Consider the following 18,422-nt stretch of genomic DNA (forward strand, 5'->3'; position numbering starts at 1 on the left):
CTGAATTAATTCATTTTCTTTTTGGGGACAACACTCTTAAAAAATATTATTTTTAAAGGTTTAATCAAGTAAAGGCAATGATTCTATATAGAACAATTTTAGAACAAATGTTCTAACCATTTGGTTATTGATTTTTTGCCTGCTTAATAGATATTTGGACTGATGGGAAAGCAGATCATAATAAACCTAGCAATCTTTTTTACGTTTTTTTGTTGTTTGCTTCTTACAAACTGAAGCCACTTCAAGGCTATCATTTCACAATGTCTATCTGGCACCAGATATTTACATCATGTAGAGGTTATTTAAAATGTATGCTTGCGAAATAAGAAATGACACAATAAAACAAAATTAACTAGTAACTATTTGTAACTATTTGGCTCATTTTATAGAGTGTAGATCAGGACACTTTGGTGTTTTCCTTGCTTAAGCAACATTAGATGCTTCCAGTATCTCTCAGTTTGACCCACCATCCTTCATGGCATCAATCTCCCACGGACCTATGTGTGTGGGGCCTTAGGGAATCATGCAGTAAACCTAAACATGTTAAACAAATCAAAAATACTCTGTGAAGCATTTGGGTAGGCTCTTATCTGCGGTGCTGTTAATTTTCGGTTTCTGAGGCTGGTAATTCCTTTCCTGGAGCGGCCCTGATGGGAGCCAGTTTTATCATAGCATATTTGATGGTCTTCGTGACTGCACTTTAGTTTTTGAAGTGTTTTAAGTATCTTTTTTCTTTATTTACTTGCCATAATATGTATTACACAATTATTCAAATAGAACTATTTACTGTATACCAACTCTACCTCTTAACAACACAACTGATCCTCTCAAAACTGAGTATTTAAATCCTGAGTACAATGCAGAAGCTTTCAAATAATAAAAAAACACTGAAGTTAAGGTGTGTGCAAACTTTTGAATTTTACTGTGTATTTAAAACTGAATTAAACCGAGGTTTATGTTGGCTGTGTCTAGGAGCGCCTTTTAATGTGTTTTTAATGGAACTGATGACCTCTTGTGGTGGTCAGTAAGACTGCAGGTGTGCTCAAAGAGTGCTAGTAATGGTCAGAACTCACTTTTAAAAATAAGCTTCACGGTATACACTGAATGATCAGAGTGTACTTCAAAAATATATTATAAAGAAAAAATATGAAATCACATATTTTAATTGCCGTATAGTCTGTATTTTGCTTGAATACTGAAAATTCTGTGCATATTACATATTGTGTATTACCTGTAAATGATATACACATTGTTTACACTAACCATTTTTACGGGTTCCGTATATATTCTTTCTTGGAGCATTTCCTGACCCAGTCAGAGCATTATAAAAATAACTCAAATCCTTATGCTTGCCAATTTGCTAAGAACCGCAACCAAAATCTGTGGGAATTGGGCCTATTTCATGTTGTTCATTAGATGGGACACTCCTGAAAATAAGGGTGGTACACATGGTTCTCTGAGCAACGCAATAAAAGTCCCAAATATGGTTTCACAAAAGGGGGATTTATCAGTGTAAATTGGTACAAAACCTTTGCATATCAACTGAAGGGATCAGGAGGGGTTAAACAAGGACCCCTTTGGGTGGTACACTGTCCTCAGGACCTAGATAGGACCCATGTGAGATTAAAGTGGGCTATAATAATAGGGCTCACTTGGGAAATCCAATTTTTTCCCAGTAACAAAACATTAACAAACCCACTCAAAGCCCATGCCCACCTTGAACCCACCTAACCCATGTTTCAGCCATTTGAGCCTCACAAAAGTATGTTGAATGAAATGGTTTTAGTGGTTGTTTCATGGGATCTCTCAAATAACCCATTTTTCACATTGTTATGTAATGGAAAGGAGACTGTAGAAAGAGCTGGTCGTAATATCAGTTTATAATTAATATTAATTATATATGCAGATTGAAGGTTTTTTCCAGATTGTAGGTTTCTTTACTCCATCAGCTAGTCCATATATCCCAGCCCTGTTCTGCTAACTACTTCCCTAGCTCTGTCACATGACAGCGCTGTACAGAAGGATGAGTGTTTCCATGGTAACTGCTAAGTTGATGTCAGCGGTGGATTTGTGAATGGAGTCTGAAGCCTGGAGAGCCTGTGGAAGTATGAGCACAGTGTGTAGGACACATCTTCTGGAAATAAATGATACTTAATATTTTCTCAGTTTTAAATCTGGCCGAGGTATTAAAGTTTCACACTAACCATAATGAGTCTCATTTAAATAGAGTTAAAGATTAAAATCAATACAGTTATTAGACATAGATATACAGCCACATTTTGCACTGGTAACAACAGATCTGCATACTCATATTTTCTCAGTGTCTTCATTAAGTAGAGTCACCTGCAATATTTTTCTCACAGTCTTAAATGAGTTCCTAGACGTGCTGAACAATAGTTGGCTATAGTTCGCGCTATGCTCCAGCTCATCCCAAATCACTATTTCAGTAGGGTTTAGATCAAGGGATTGTTGAGGCCAAACACTTTTTTGTTTACTATATAATTCCATATGTGTGCTTAATTGTTTTCATGTCTTTAATATTAATCTAAAATGTAGAAAATACATTAAGTATGTAATACAGAAAAACATTGAATGAGAATGTGTCCGAACATTAGACTGATACTGTACAATACAAGCATTGCTGGTCAACCAGGTCAGTTTGCCTTGTCATGCGGGTAGACCAACTTGGTCTTACTGGTGATACTGGCTGACCAGCTTGGTCTTACTGACCAACCAGCTCGCTAAGCATCTTGCTCATGCTGGTCATCCTGGTCAAACAGCTTGTTCATGCTGGTTGTGCTTGTCAATTGGCTTGGTCATTCTGGTTGACCACCATGGTCATGCTGATAAATGAGCTTGGTCTTGCTGGTCGTGTTGGCCATGTTGTTCAATCAGTGTGGTCTTGCTGGTCAACCACCATGGTCATACTGGTTGACCAGCATGGTCTTGCTGAAAAATTGTCTTGGCCATGTTGGTCATGCTGATAATGTTGGTTTACAAGATTGGCCATGTTGATCGGTAATGATGGTCATGCTGGTTCTACCAGCTTGGTAATGCTGATCATGCTGGTCTAACAGTTCAGTGATGATGATCATGCTGGTCAACCAGCTTGGTGATGCTGATTATGCTTGTAAGACCGTTTGGTAATGCTAATTATGTTGGTCTACCGGCCTCTGTTAATGCTGATCATGGTGGTTAACAAGCTTGGTTATGTTGATTATGGTGACTGACCAGCTTGGTCATGCTGATCATGCTAGTCAATGGCTTGGCCAGACCAGAGTGATCTTGCTCACCATGCTGGTCCACCAGCCAGGTAATAATGCCAATGCTGATCAACCAGTTTGATCTTGCTGGTCAACAAACGCAAACTTGCTGGTCATACCATCATACCATACCACCAGCTAAACCATCAAACGAAAAACTACCTACGGTATGCAACTCAAGAGTTAAACTAGTTAATCCGCTTAACTAGCCTGATAGCCTTGAGCAGATCAAAACAATGATTTTAACTATGTTTATCTTCTAGAAGCTTTAGTCTTCTATTTGTGAGGACACTTTTGTGGCATGTGACTACCAAAAATCTAAGCACAGTTGAGTTAAGTCGCCCAACCGGTTTATTCCACATTTTTTGCCCTCAGAAAATTACCAAAAACCATAATACTGTACTTCTTGTTTATAGCTAGCTACTAACTAGCTAAGTAGCTACTTACTCTGCGCTCTACAGTAGCCATAGTAACCCCGAGCGCGTGCGCGGTGTGCTTGGCGCCGTTGGGTTTGAGGGGCGTTCCACGCGCGCGCGGGGTGGGCGGGGCAGAGGTGGGTGTGTGGCTCAGCTGATCCACGCAGCCTCCGCGACTACCGCCGAGAGAGAAGGAGATACGCGATAAGAGACACGGTTCGGCTGCACCTCCGCCTCCCCCCGGCCCTCACGACCACCGGGGAGAGAGCTGCGAGCGCGGGGGAGAGGGGGAGAGCGGGAGCCGGAGGAGAGGCGCCTCTCTGCGGCATCTCTCTCAGCCTGACGCCGCGCCTGGCTCTTGCTGCCGCTGCTGTAAACAGTAAGTAGAGGCGGAGGTGGCGGGAATGGACGGGGGCAGATTCTTTACACGGGGTTTAGCCCTCGCTACACGACCCCCTGCTGGGTCTGAGTCGTGGGGGCTGACGGTAAGGTGAGGTGGCTGGTAAGCTAGCAATTTGTGTGCGCGCGCGTGTGTGTGTGAGTGTGTGTGAGTAGTCGTGGCTGTCTGTCGTCGAGCCTTTTACTACGAGCGGCTCGGCCGAGTGGAAGTAAAGGAGAGGAGGGGGGGGGGGGGGGGTATTAGACAGAGGCAGGCATTAGAAGGCGAATGGTGAACGATGCTCTGGGGGTAAATCCCAGAGAGAAGGGCAGATATGCAGAGTGGTGTATTAGCTATTATGTAACGCTCAGACTGAGGCTGGAAAAAGAGGAGAAGAGGGAGAAAGAGAGGCTGATGATGAAGGTGATGATGAGGATGATGCTCTCCCGATACTGCTGGGCCGATGGAGGCTCACCATTTTCACCAATCTCACTATTCTCGCCATTCTAACCGTTATGGGCTCCGTGCCTCTGTTTATGTAGGTGTGTGTGATGAACAGACAGTGTTAAGTATTAAAGCTGCTGGCTTGTGATTTTGTCATTGTGTAGATCATGGATAACAAGTGGATAATAAAAAGAGATATCTAGGTATCTATCACTGTTTTATGAATATTTTTATATATTTTTTAGTTTTTTCAATCTTTTTTTGATAACAAAAGTAGGGACAAATGAGAGAAAATCTGTGCTTTCAGCCAAATATTAAAAATTTTCATTTTGGGCCAGAAAGTTTAATTTCGCATCATCCCTACACAACATGATTGACCCCTGAACAAAGTATAATGTTAGGTACTGAGTATTCTTATTTATTTATAACACCTAAAACAAAGCATGCTGTATTTGTTACATTTAAGTAATATATTCATTTAATAAATAAGCACTTCACAATGCTCCTTAAATTACAGTGTTTCTATGGTAAAATTAACATAAGATTGTCTTCAGTTTAGTGTCTTTCCTTTAAAACCTTCTACCAAACCGTTTCCACACAAACAACCCATCCACGTTTATATTTCTTGAAATAGACACAAATCACACACACATGCCAACCTACTGTGTAATGTAACTTGTTTGATATGGTCATCTTTATATGTTGCATAAAATATTGCATTAAATATTCTAATATTTACAATATATTGCCCAGCGTAGCTGGTGAGAGACATGAAGTGGATCCAGATGTTACTGAGGTAACTGGAACAAGAACAGCAATTATCCGTTATAAATAAAGCCCTCCCTTTCTCTGTTCTGCTGTACTATGTGTTCCTTACACAGGCAGCTGAATACACAATAGTGTTGCACTCAGGCCTGAAACCTTAGCAAATCACTGGGGACAACCTTACCTCTTAACTCTAAAGAAGAGCAGGACAGGGGGTTCAGTCTGTAGATACTGTGGAGGGCAGGGGGATAGATGTGTGTGTGTTGGGGGGGGGGGTCTTTTTTGCTTTAGTCCAGACTGAGCTGAATGCCCAGACAGTGGAGTTGCTGTAAACATGGGCTACACTGTAATCATGGCAGTGTAGATTATAGAGAGGAGCACGTGCTTCTGCTGCTGCTACTGGGTCTGTAGTCAGGTAGACAGAGAGGGTCTGGTGTTTATTGTGCAAATCTGTGCAACCTATATTCACAGAAAGCAGCAGCACAATACACAAAGAGAATTCCTCATTGTCTTATATATATATTTATGTGTGTTTGTAAGAGAGAGAGAGAGAAAGAGAGAGAGAGAAAGAGGGTTTTTGGCTCACTACACTGCGCTGCACTGTCTGATGTGTGTATGTTGATGTGTGTGCGTGAGAGTTTTCAGCTGAGAGAAGAGATGAGGTAATGCCAAGGCAAGTGCTGTAGTGAGAGCCCTCTGCTGGCCAGCTCCTTGAATCACCCTGGAAAACATGACAGCCTCGTGCCTCACGTCCTCATCAGCAGAGGCGTTTCAAGAACATTACAACATGTGTACACTCTCTAAATATCTGCTATATTTAAAACACACCTTATATGATGCCTTGTGATTCCTCTCACTGGCACCTTTACGAGGTCCTCCTGCCTTTTAGGTGCAATCATTGGCCAAAATGTAGATCCTCCGCTGTTGTCATGCATAATTTTCCAGCCGCACATCAATGGTCTGTTCATCCTGTTCATCAGTGGTCATTCTCAGACCACAAGACCACCATTAATCAGATATTATTTGAGTGATGGAGGTCTCCATCTCAAAGCCGTAGTTCAGATCTAAGAGATCTGGTAGATTTTTTGTGTTTTGAGGGGTGGGGGGGGGTACGCTTGTACAAGCGAAGCCATGCCTACAGAACAATTGTCATTGTTCAGTTGAAGCAATGCTTAAATCACGTACACGAGCATCGTTATTGTCAGAATGTTGAGATGCTGGGTGTGGTGAAGATTAGGTTTTTACATATGTCCGTGTCAGTACTAGATGAACTCTTTTGTCTTTTGTGTAGTAAGTACTTTATCAAGACGGCTTGGTTGTCACTGTAGTGCCTCTTGCGGAGGTGCTCAGAACACAGCTGATGGTTGTGTTGGGTTTTGAAATGCGAAATGCGTCATGCAATGAACTATATGCAAAACCCAGTCTTTATAACGTGAAACATCTGCTTTCACATCCTTGGTTGAAGCACGTTTTGGGCCATAGTCTCCAAATTCAATATGCATGTGTTCCAAAAAAACTCTAACCTGTAGTAGAGAATATTGTTCATGTTCCTACCTGAGGATCTGGCAGATCTTGTAGTGTTTTTCAGCTGTGAACAAAACAGGTGTATTTGTTGTTCAATATTATGAGCTTCCAAAAGATTATTAGTCACTACCTGTGTTAGATGTTAGAATTGTTAGCAGTGGTTTATCAGTATTACATATATTCCTTTTAATGATTTGTTTAAGCAATTACTTGATTGCTCTCTTATTTGCAGTGCTGATCATTGATCATCCTGTGTCCAACTTTGCCAGCAGACATGTATCTAATTTCATTCCTCTTTTCTTGTTTCCCTATTTAGTGTAAGTGCCCACTACTAGCTGGTGGTACCACCCTGGCTCCAATGGCCCACATGACGGCTTGTGGCGCTGAGTGAGAAGCTGGGTTCAGGCTCCTCACAATGGGCAGCGTAGGCAGTGGTGTGGCTGGTGAACAAGAGTTTGCCATGAAGAGTGTGGGCACTCGTACCACCCTCCCCCGTGGCCCGCCACTGTCACGCCGAGGCCCCGCAGAGCGTAGCTTCAGTGCCGAACGTCTGCCTCCGCCACCCTCCACCTCTGAGGGCACAGGCTCCAGCGACGAGAGGGGGGGCAGCAGCATCACCACGGACCGGCCCCAGCTCACAGGCTGTGAGTCCACCACCATCTCCTCTAACCTAGAGAGAGTTCCCTCTGTCGGTGAGCGGCTGGAGGCCAGCGGGGGAGTGAGCCGCAGGGAAGGTCCCAGGGGGGCGGGGGGCATGGGCATGGACACCTGTGGGACTGGGATGGGGCATGCTGGTGAGAGACACAATGATGGCATGGCTCCTGTGAAGATTAGAGAGGGGAATGCTGCAAAGACAGATGGTCGCACACCGCCCAAGATTATGACCATGTCTGGGAAACTTGAACAGGTGAGAAATAATATAATATGATGTAGTTTTATGCAGTTACACTCTGCAGAATAATATGATATGTTGTCATTTTTAACAACACTGTATGGACTGTAATTAATTGAAACTAATGATTCTGTATATAATAACTTGCTCACTTTTATTTGACTAAATATGTAATGTAATAAGTTGCTAACAACTAATCAGCTTTGTCAGCTCATCATTGTATGCTAAGCTACTGTACATCACTTTTTCAAAGCCAGTTAAGGGTGCAGTAGCTATTAAAACAATAAACGAGGGCGCCGAGTGGTCTAGCCGTCTAATGCGCTGCCACTATGAGCGGGAGGTCGCAGGTTCGGACCCCAGCTCATGCAGCTTTGCCATCAGCTGCCTGCGCTCAGAGGGAGCACAATTGGCCCTGCTCCCTTCGGGTGGGTAGATGGCGCTCTCTTCCCATCACGCTTAAAGGTGGCACCGGGCGGCAAGAGGCGTCTGTGAGCAGATGTATCGAAACCTAGCCGCTGTGCTTATCTCCGAGCGTGCTGGCTGTTCAGGCAATGATTCATCAGCAGCAGCCCAAAAAAAATGGGTGACTGACTTCAGTCGGAGGAGGCATGTGCTCGTCCGCATCCTCCTAGGGTTGCAGGTGCCACTGGTGATGGGGATGCACAAAGGAGTGGAACAATTGGATAGCCAAATTGGGAGAAAATGGGGGAAAAAATGGACACACAAGCTATGTGGACAGATATATTGGGGCACCTGCTAATTCATTACTTTTTCTGAAATCATGGGCATTAAAAATATTCTCACACTTAAACATCTCTAGCCTATAACAAGATGACAAGAATCATCAGCCAAATAATACCCGCTCAGTGGGATCCTGAAAATTGAAGAATAGGCTAACAAATATGCAGAGAAACAGATAGACTACTGTGAGTTGTTTTATTATTTGTAATCCTAACCTGTAATATGTCCTTTTACACTGCCTCTCAGGACAATTCTGGATTGGTGCGGCCGTCTGCCTTCAAACCCGTAGTGCCAAAGAGCTTTCACTCAATGCAGAACCTGGTTGGACATGCTGGAAGTGGAGGGGGTGCTGGAGGTCGGTCTGCTGGAGGTACTGGAGGTTCTGATGCTCCCCAGTCACTTATAGAGCAGGAGAGTCCAGAGAGGGAACGGGCTGGAGGGAACGGAGGCCAGGGAGGCATGTCTGATTCTGGGAGGAACTCGCTCACCTCTCTGCCCACTTACACAGGACCTGGCTCGGCTTACGGCCCTCCTCCTGCCCTCGGCCCCCTTAGTGCATCAACCAGCCATATCAACAGACTGGGCACTGCTGCTGCCCCGCTAGACAAACTGGACAAGCCTAGCTACCAGAACGGTCTGAGCATTTCTGACAGTGGACGCTCATCTTCTGGAAAGAGCTGTTTGTCTTATCAGAGACTTTGTCACATGGGGGAAAGGCCTGCTGCCGTTCGTCCTTCCCCCTCCTCAGATGACATAATACAAGACTTGGAGGATCGACTGTGGGAAAAAGAGCAGGAGGTGAGTGATAGATGGTTGACCTGAGCAAGCCTTTTGGAAACTACAAATATGAACATAAAAGTTTCTAAATGAATCTAGGTTTGGATGTATGGTTCTCTGAAAAAAATAAATAGAGACAGAACCTATATGTGGAGGTTCTGTTCCATTTTAAAAGTTTTTTTTTTTTTTTTTTTACACTCCACATCCCAGCCTATAGCTATCTGTAAGGCTCCAATCCCTTTTGGGATTTGTGGCTACAGGGTAGATACAGCAACCAGATACACTGCATCTGTTTTCAGCAGGGTTACCAGGTACTTGATTTCAGACCAGTTTAAAAATTATGCATTTAGCAAATGTACTGTGGCAGACAAATGAATATACATGAATAAATGTATTATGAATGCTTTATAAATATCTTATAAATAAATATTCAGTTGTTGAATTTTTCCAAAGGGAAGATACAATAACAATGTGCAGAATAGCCTTTTTTACAAGATTAGCAAACAGCAATTTTAATTGCTTCTGTATGATCTTTAAATATTTAATTTAATTATTGGGTGTTTATAAACAAAATTAATTATTAATTAACATATATATTCCCAAATTGATGCAGCTATAGTCAATTAGATAATTCGATTAGAACCTTGGAACAAAGGAGACATCCTGGATTTAGACAGTTTGTCTAAAGAGAGTGTGTGTGCCTTGTTGACTTGTACCTAGTGTGTGATGGCATTGTGGGAGGAAATAAGCAACAAAAGTCTGCATTAACATGCATTTTGTATCCGAATAGAATTGCCATATTCTTTGCCCATTTCTGTTTATGCCAAAACACAAATCATTATAATGTCATTAGACGACCTCTGATTTTATTATCCTGGGCATAAAAAAATTTAATCCACACATTTGATTTCTGTAATCAATTATTTCTCGTTTAAGTTTTCTGCTCCAAGAGTCTGTATACACTTTAGAGTAACAGTAGTGGTTCTACAATGTGATGAAACAATAGATGTAGCAATAAACTTGCCTGCCAGTACCTGATTACAGAAAATGGGGTTCATTCACACTTTTATTAAGTTGTAGGTGATATAACTTGTTATATATACTAATATTATGATTAATTAAACATTTTACCTTTCAGTACATTAAGGGCAAAGCATTTTTCTTGAGGTACTTGCTTGAGGTAATGAGTTGGCTTGTCTTTGGGGTTGTTTCATGTTGCTTTCTTGTTTCAAACTGGAAAGGGGGTCACAATGTATGGTAGTATGTTTTAAGGGTACAGTATGTAAACACAAGATATACAATATCTTGATATCTGAGAAGTACTGGTTGATTTGCCGGTATTAGGGACCCACTATCAATATGTAGGAGACTTCCACAAGTCACAGGAGAGGTGGGATGTTTGTTTTTGTAGGTTTACAGTTAATGGCTAAAGCCCCTTGGTCAATGTACAATTTTAACTACCATTTTGTTACCGGAGAGGGATCAGATATCTTTTGGGTGGTGGTACATTCTCATCACAGCAGTTACACCAACACTGGTATGGTTGTCTCAGGCACATCAGCAGTGCTGTATAGTAGCAATCTGTATTCATTTACTGACCACTTTGCTAGCTACTGTCAGTAATTGTAGGCCTACAAAATGCACCTACTCTATGTTGTAGGTGTACCAGATGAAACGCCCATATTATGCGCTCCCTGCACATAAACCCATTATTTACTTACATAATCCTGCTAGTGGGATACTGTTATGTAAACCATTTCCCTGCTTTCCTCAAAGGTCCTCCACATGCGCCGCAACCTGGACCAGAGTGAGGCAGCCATTGTGCAGGTGTTTGAGGAGAAGCAGCGAGTGTGGGAGCGCGAGATGGAAGAGCTGAGGCAGAACTACGCTGGGCGACTGCAGCAGGTGACCCGGCGAGCGCAGCGCTCTCAGCAAGCCCTGCAGGCACAGATCACCCGGCTGCAGCAGGACAAGAACAGGCTCCAGGATGAGATTGGTGCCCTGCTGGCCCAGCGAGAAGAGCTGGAGAGAAAGTGCCTGGACTACCGCAAGGAGCAGGCTGACATCCTGCCCCGGCTGGAGGAAACCAAATGGGAGGTGAGCAGCCGTGTGGAATGGCACGTTCAGATTCTTCTTATTAGCATTTTAAAAAGTCTGAAAAACTGTCACATGACCAATTTGAGGCATATATGTTTGGCTGGTCTTTGGACACTGTTAAATGTATCCTTTATTAACAAGCATGAAAAATGTCTAAAAAAAATTAAAATGTCAAAACAGTGGGAAAAAGTTGTCTTCCCCTCTACCTCATCCCCAGAAGGTTGCCAGATTGAGGACACTGAATCTACAATGAACCGAATGAGAAGTTCAAGGATCTTAGGCATTAGCAAATATAATCACAGTAAAAGCTGAATTGAATCAATATAGAGACAAAGAGATGGTTTCTGTTGTGTTTTTCTGTCACAATGTTTTCATGTCTTGGTAGTAAACAGCTATGGCCTGTTTGCTCCTCATTTTGACTGATAGCAGTTTAAGGAAGTATGTAGTAGCCTGACATTGTTAGCCAGCAATAATCTGGATGACTTTACTTTATCTCAAATACTCACTGCCTTAAGAACCCAGCTGCACATGGATGAATATATAAATTTGAGCAATCAAATGTTAAAATTACCTTTTCCCAAAATTCCCAATCCTAGTAGTGGTTGTAATAACTTGTGTAGCTAAGCTTTACTAACTTTGGCTGAAGCTCTGTGCCTGACTGATAAGGAGATAATCAGCCAGCCTGCATCCGTCTTGTAGTCCTTCTGGGCTCTAAGATATCTCCTTTTATCCAACACATTACCAATATTTAGTATTGGTTTATTCTGTGTTTGCCTGCTGTTGTGTTTCATTCTTGGCAACCAGATGTGTGAAAATTAGAACTAAGGAATGGGCAGTGGGTGGGATCAGAGACTCACAATCAGATTTACACTCAGAAACAGACAATAAAAAAAGAACATACTGGCTAAAGCTCTGCTGTCAAGTGATGCCAGCGCTTAAATTAGCATGTTTTATTAATATCTGATCACACACCCTGATCATTTTATGGGTTAGTAAAGAAAATATGATATAATAAATATTGGTCCTTGAATGTATGAAATAGTCAAAGTAAAGTGTTACTGTATTTCTAGTATTTCTCTCATATTAAACTGAGGTGTGTGCTCCTCTGTTTTTGGCAGGTGTGTCAGAAGGTGGGCGAGATCTCCCTGCTGAAGCAGCAATTGAGGGACAGTCAGAACGAGGTGACCCAGCGAGCAGGAGAGATGGTGGCCCTGAGGGGCCAACTCAAAGAGCTCAATGCCCAGCTGAAGGAGAGGGAAGAAGCTATGCTTGGATTAAAGGACTCCTATAACAGAAAGAGTCGTGAGTTGGAGAGGTGTGAGGGAGAGCTCAAAAAGACACTGGCTGAGGTATTTTCATAATTATTAACACACACATAAAAAGAACTGAGGCTGTTTTCCAGACAGGAATTAAGCATAGACTTGGACTACATTACATTTAGAATGTAGATGTAGAATTGCCTGTTCTCCATATTACACACAATGTGATGGGAGTGTAAAGTATTTTCTCACTCTGTGGTGGCCTACACTGATCTCAGGAAAAGATACAAGACTTGTTTTTTAGCAACATACAAGCATGCTATTTAGAAACCAGAAATGACACCATATATGGTGTTAAATATCGAAATAGATGGAGCCTTCTGTCCGTAGTTTGCCTTTATTGTATTAAAATGTGTGCAAATTTTCTGACAGCTTAAGGAAACTGATTGAATGTAGTAGTGTCACTGGAATAGTGGGGACAGTGTAGCCAATAATGAAAGAGAAACCACACTGCCATATGGACTCGACAGCAAATGAGAAACTCAGGCAGAAAAGAAACTTACAACATAACTTTTTAAAACACTGATTACAGCTGTTAATCTCACTCTATTTGTTATTGTGAGAAACTTTTAACTCTAGAAAATATATTGACTAACATCCATGCTAGTAAAAAGGATGTATACAAGTATGTTGTTGGTTTGAAATGGATGTTTTAATTTTTGCTTGTAAAGGGAGTATAAATGAGCTCCAAAATGTCATCCTTTCCACACTTATTTACTGAGGCTATGGGACACAGATAAGAGAGAATCATGAAAAGCATGTACTAAACTAACTGCAAAGGCACATGAATTCTACACAGTAAAAATAACTAAAACCGTATCTTTCTTTTAGAACGTCTTATCTGTTCTTTAACAATAACTCATTTAAATGTGGTTACATCCCAATAAAAATTGCACACATGCATCAATTGATTAAATATTCTTTAAAGCCTCTCTTGATCTCTTTCTTGGCAGGTCTCGATACTACGGGACAAGCTAGTGGTGTTTGAGGCTGAAGTCCTGGGCCTGAAACGAGCTCTGGGTGAACTGAGTTACACCAGTGACCACTCGGTGGGCAGTCTGGGCAGCAGCCTCAGCGGCAGCAGCAGTCTGCCCTGGGGCGGCCTGCACTCGCCCCGCACTCCTGAGGGCCTAACACCACTGTCCCCCCTCAGTCCTGTGGTAGACACCTTGCTGAGCCTTCAGAGTGATGAAGCCAAGGCGCAGAGACAGGAAGCAGGCGAGCTGCGGCAGCAACTGGAGCGAATGCAGAGCGAGTTGCGGCTGGAGCGGCAGCAGCGCGAGCGCCAGGCTTTCACATTCGCCCAGGAGCGTCACACCTGGCAGGATGAGAAGGACCGTGTGCTGAAGTACCAGGCCCAGCTGCAGCTCAGCTACGTGGAGACATTGCAGAGGAACCAGGCTTTGGAGGAACGCGTTGGACAGCTGGGAGCCAAACTGACCACCACTCCCAGTTCACCACCTCCGAGCAGCCTGCCAGTCCACGTCCCGGTCACAGTTACTCTCACCCCGGCTGCGGATGACTCCAAGACGGCCTCCTTCAATCAGCTGACTCCGCCGTGGCCTGGACCTACTCGCCTGGAGAGAATTGAGTCTACTGAGATTTAGCGTCCCCGCTGCATATCGACTTGATACAGAGACAATCGACTTTCATTCAACTTATGTTGCTGAAAACGGTTTGTTTAAATGTGTACCACTTACAGTCCCAAATATTCACAAAGGGGCCCAACCGAGGAGACTTGCTTAGGGAACAAAGAACATGCAGTTATAAATCAATGTGCTGGAAAGATAAAGGACTCAAAAGTCTTATGTCCTACATACACACGCGTGCACACACACAAAAACACACTGACATCCTCTAAATATCTAACTCAAGGGATTGAGGTCATTAGGAAACAAAATGGGAAAGAAAGTATAAAGGTCTGAAAAATATCTACCAGGGGTCTTTGTATAAATTTAAGGGTGTACTCACACTAGGTAATCCGTACTGTGCCCAAACATGTTTCCTCCACAAAGCCTGGTTCTTTGGACTAGTACAATGAACCGTGCCTGGGCCTGCTTGAAGACCTGAAGAAGTGTGCTCACTAACTGTGCCCAAGCATGGAATGTTTATATGACATCAGTGATGCTGCCTCTTTTATAACGTGCAGCACAATTAACCGAACATTCTTGTGTTGCACAATCAACAAAGGAAAAATCTAATTAAATACAATCTGCATCAGCTGTCTGATCTGAATTGTGCCTGTTTATTCTTTTTTTTATAAATAAAACAGGAAAAACATGAGAGAAGAACAAAGCAATGGATGGGATGGTAATCCATCAATAGTTTATCCAGGGAGGATTATTGTTTTTAGTAGTAACAGTAATAGGAGTGGTATTGTTTTTATTTATTTATTAGTTTATAATTTATTTATTATAGTAGGACCAAGAACAGACATTAAGTCAAAAGAGGAGTCAGAAGAGTATTTGTAATGGGATACACATACACTTAAAAAAAGCTGGGTATAAGTTTATTAAAGTTTATTAAGTTTATAAATTAGAAATGGTAGTAGTTCTAGCTGCATTTCTGTTCTTGTTATATGAAATTAGTTCAATATTAAATCTGCCATCATTTATCGTCTTTATCGTACTTAGGTTCCGATCATAAGTGGCCAGTGCATAGTACAGGTGGAAATGATATGTGAGATCTGACCACAAGCTGTCACAGGAGATGCATTTAAAATGCTTGGTGTGAACAACTTTTCATATCACCCAGGATGTGATGCCACATGTGAACAAGGAAGATGTTTAGTTTAATGTGGTTGAAGGGGCCACCATCTTTCTGTGTAAAATTCTGTGCATACGCAGTCTGATTTAGGCAATTGATGCAGATTGTTTTCTTAAACACATAAATCATCTTTGTGAGAATGTAAGCATGCTTGGACACGGAATGTTAAGCATGATAGATGTGAAAAGGCGAAGCTGCTTCCTGGGTGGGCCATTGAAGGCTGTTCCAAAGTGAAAGATTCTGTGTGTACAGCAAAGAAATGTAGCCAATATTTGGAATTATATGAAGGATGCAACTGATGTATCCTTCGAAACCTTGATTGTGGGCATTAGAAAATGGAGAAAAGACTAGTGCAGAGTTTATTTAAAAATATTTGTGAATTATTTATGAATTATTTCTGTAAAGAAATGAAAAAGCACACAAGTTTCTGACCTTAGTGTCATCACATGATGCTCGTGCATGATGTCACTACAAAGCCTTGTTACACTGACCAAAAGGCTTTTGAGACTCCTACCACGACTACACTTTGGAATGCAGCTACTCTGAGGGGCAATTGTGCTCGGGCACAGTACAAGGCCACCAGTATGGCCTAGTATGGGTACACCCTAAGATGGAGAATGTTGTTTTAAAGGGATCTACAATCAGCTTAGAGTGTTCCAATTAGAGGAAAGGCACAGGCGTGTTTCAGTCATGTTTCAGGGATACTGGGGAACCTGGTTCTCCATCACTGCACAAAAACTTGCAGTGACTAAAAATTGATCACAAAGGGATCTAAGGTTTATCAACAAAGAATCTTTAAACAGATCCCACTCGCAAACAGAAGTACTTGAAAAAAATATATAGTTTTTCTTTAGTTTTTTTAAGTTAGAAAATGGGGAGACCTAAAACCAACTTCTAAACTGACCTAAACTTGCTTTAATTTATTCTTAAACTTGAGTTCCTTTGTAGACCAGGATTAGGAGAGTGAATATGGTTAGACAGTAAGCAAAGAGAGCTGAAAGAGCCGAAAGTCCAGGTAATGAACATTGCTCTCTCAAAGAAAGGACAAAGACAGACTTGCTGCTATGTACTAGTGTGATGTTCTGCTGTGTTATTGGAAGACTGGCTATGGATTTGGGTGTTGATCATCGCTATTTATGTAAACATGTTAATATACCAAGATACTCCGTGTGAATATTTTGAAAAAGATGATTATTATTATTACTATTAATTATTGTGAACCAATGAAGCAGACAAGTCGACATTACTTTCTCAAACATGGTACACATAGGCCTACCATTTTATCTCTTATATGATACAATGCAACAACCATATCCAAACCCATGTTCCTTTTGATGTTGTTGTAATTATGGTATTGTTTTAGAGCGCAAATGCTAACTATGTTTTTATACTCATTTTTATTGTTTGTATTTATGTTAGTGTAATGGCTTGATGAAGAGCATACCCAAGCAGAATCAGAAATAAAGACACAAGTCTTTTTGTGCAGGTTTCTTTTGTGCCCCCAAAATGAGTTCTCAACAGTAGAGGTAAGCATCAACTTTTTCAGCACTTTGTACTGCAGTAGCTCTTCTGTGGGACAGATGAAGTCATACCCATTGATTAGTAGCCCTTTCTCTATAAAAAGCATAACTTTTGGTAAGTACTGACCACTTCATATCAGCCCTGTTGTAAAAAAAATCACAAACCAAGACTAGATTTTACTCGTAGTTGGTTTCAGATGGTCTAAGCTGGTGGTTGCAAAACTGCACCTTCAGACAAAAGTATAGGCTGTGCTGGTAAGATTAATGCATAACCAGTTCTTACTGGCATAATCTATGTTTCTGTTTATGCTGGCTGACCATAGTGGTCACCTGGACATGCTTGAAGACCAGTTAAACTACCAAATCACATTTCCTATGATTATCAACCAGTTGAACCTGATTAAAACAGCCAGTTTATTTTTTCTCCAGCAGAAAATCCCAGCAAGCCCAGCCTGATATTTTGGGTATGTTCTGACCCAGTTGTCTAGCCTTCACACTCACTTTTCGAACTTGCTCCAAACTTTGTGCTTGTCCATCATACTTGCCTCCAATACACTCAGTTTAAGAACTGACCCAGAGCGGTAGGCAGTCATTGCAGCAGTGCCAAGAAAGCAGTAAGGGTAACGGGCCTTGCTGAAGGGACCAATAGTAGTAGCTCACAACCTTGTCATCTGTGACCCATCACTATGTAGGATACTAGTGCATCTAAAAAAAAAAAATAGAATATCTTACAGCACTTAATGCTTCCCACTGCTGACAACTTTTATGGAGATGCAGATTTCATTTGCAAACTTGGCACACTGCCAAAAGTACCCATTAATCTTATATAATATTCTAATTTTCTCAGACACTGATTTTTGAGTTTTCATTGGCTGTAAGCCACAATAAAAAAATAAATGCTTAAAATAGATCACTCTGTGTGTACATCTATATAATATATGAATTTCACATTTTCAACTGAATTACTGACATAAAGTAACTTTTCAATATTTTTTTTTTTGAGATGCAATAGTATATGTTTTGCGTATGCATGCTTATGGGTAGATTATCCAGTTTCTTTTTAGGCTGGAAGGATCAGGGGAAGTGTTGATAAGTGTTACATGGACCATCAAACACAGATTTTTGAGGGCTATGAGTTTCAGTGACAACTGGTGGCACAAGCAACCAAAGAAACCCACAAATCTGAGTATTTCCCCCGGCTAAAAATTACGATAACCACTATAATAGAACAGTTTAATGTGTAGTTTCAACGTATGCTAACTTTCTCGTTCCACCTAAAATGGTGCAACAGATAGCAGAGGCTGCAGCATTTATGGTGGAACAGAGAAATATATTAAATGTTAATTTCAGCTCCCCATCACTGAGGAGGTAAGGAATGGACAATAATAATTAATTGCTGAACCACCTGCCCATCTGAAATATGGCTTAAAGTTTGCTGAACTTTAGCGCTCCACTGCTTTATATCTATCTGTATATGGTGTTTGAAGAGTTCTATTTCTTAGGAGGAGGATTTCATCCC

The 18,422-nt window shown here is 41.6% G+C and overlaps 1 protein-coding gene across 1 annotated transcript; it reads left to right on the plus strand.

The window, feature by feature from the left end:
* The first annotated feature begins 3,792 nt into the window (after positions 1-3,792).
* lzts3b (leucine zipper, putative tumor suppressor family member 3b) lies at positions 3,793-16,864 on the plus strand. Its single transcript, XM_007254076.4, has 6 exons — positions 3,793-4,058; positions 7,108-7,698; positions 8,671-9,222; positions 10,978-11,298; positions 12,417-12,647; positions 13,571-16,864. The coding sequence occupies exons 2-6, from the start codon at positions 7,207-7,209 to the stop codon at positions 14,222-14,224; spliced, it is 2,250 nt and encodes a 749-aa protein (XP_007254138.3). The 5' UTR covers positions 3,793-4,058; positions 7,108-7,206; the 3' UTR covers positions 14,225-16,864.
* The last annotated feature ends 1,558 nt before the right edge of the window (positions 16,865-18,422 follow it).

This window comes from Astyanax mexicanus, chromosome 12, assembly GCF_023375975.1.
Source record: "Astyanax mexicanus isolate ESR-SI-001 chromosome 12, AstMex3_surface, whole genome shotgun sequence".
Lineage (NCBI taxonomy): Eukaryota > Metazoa > Chordata > Actinopteri > Characiformes > Acestrorhamphidae > Astyanax > Astyanax mexicanus.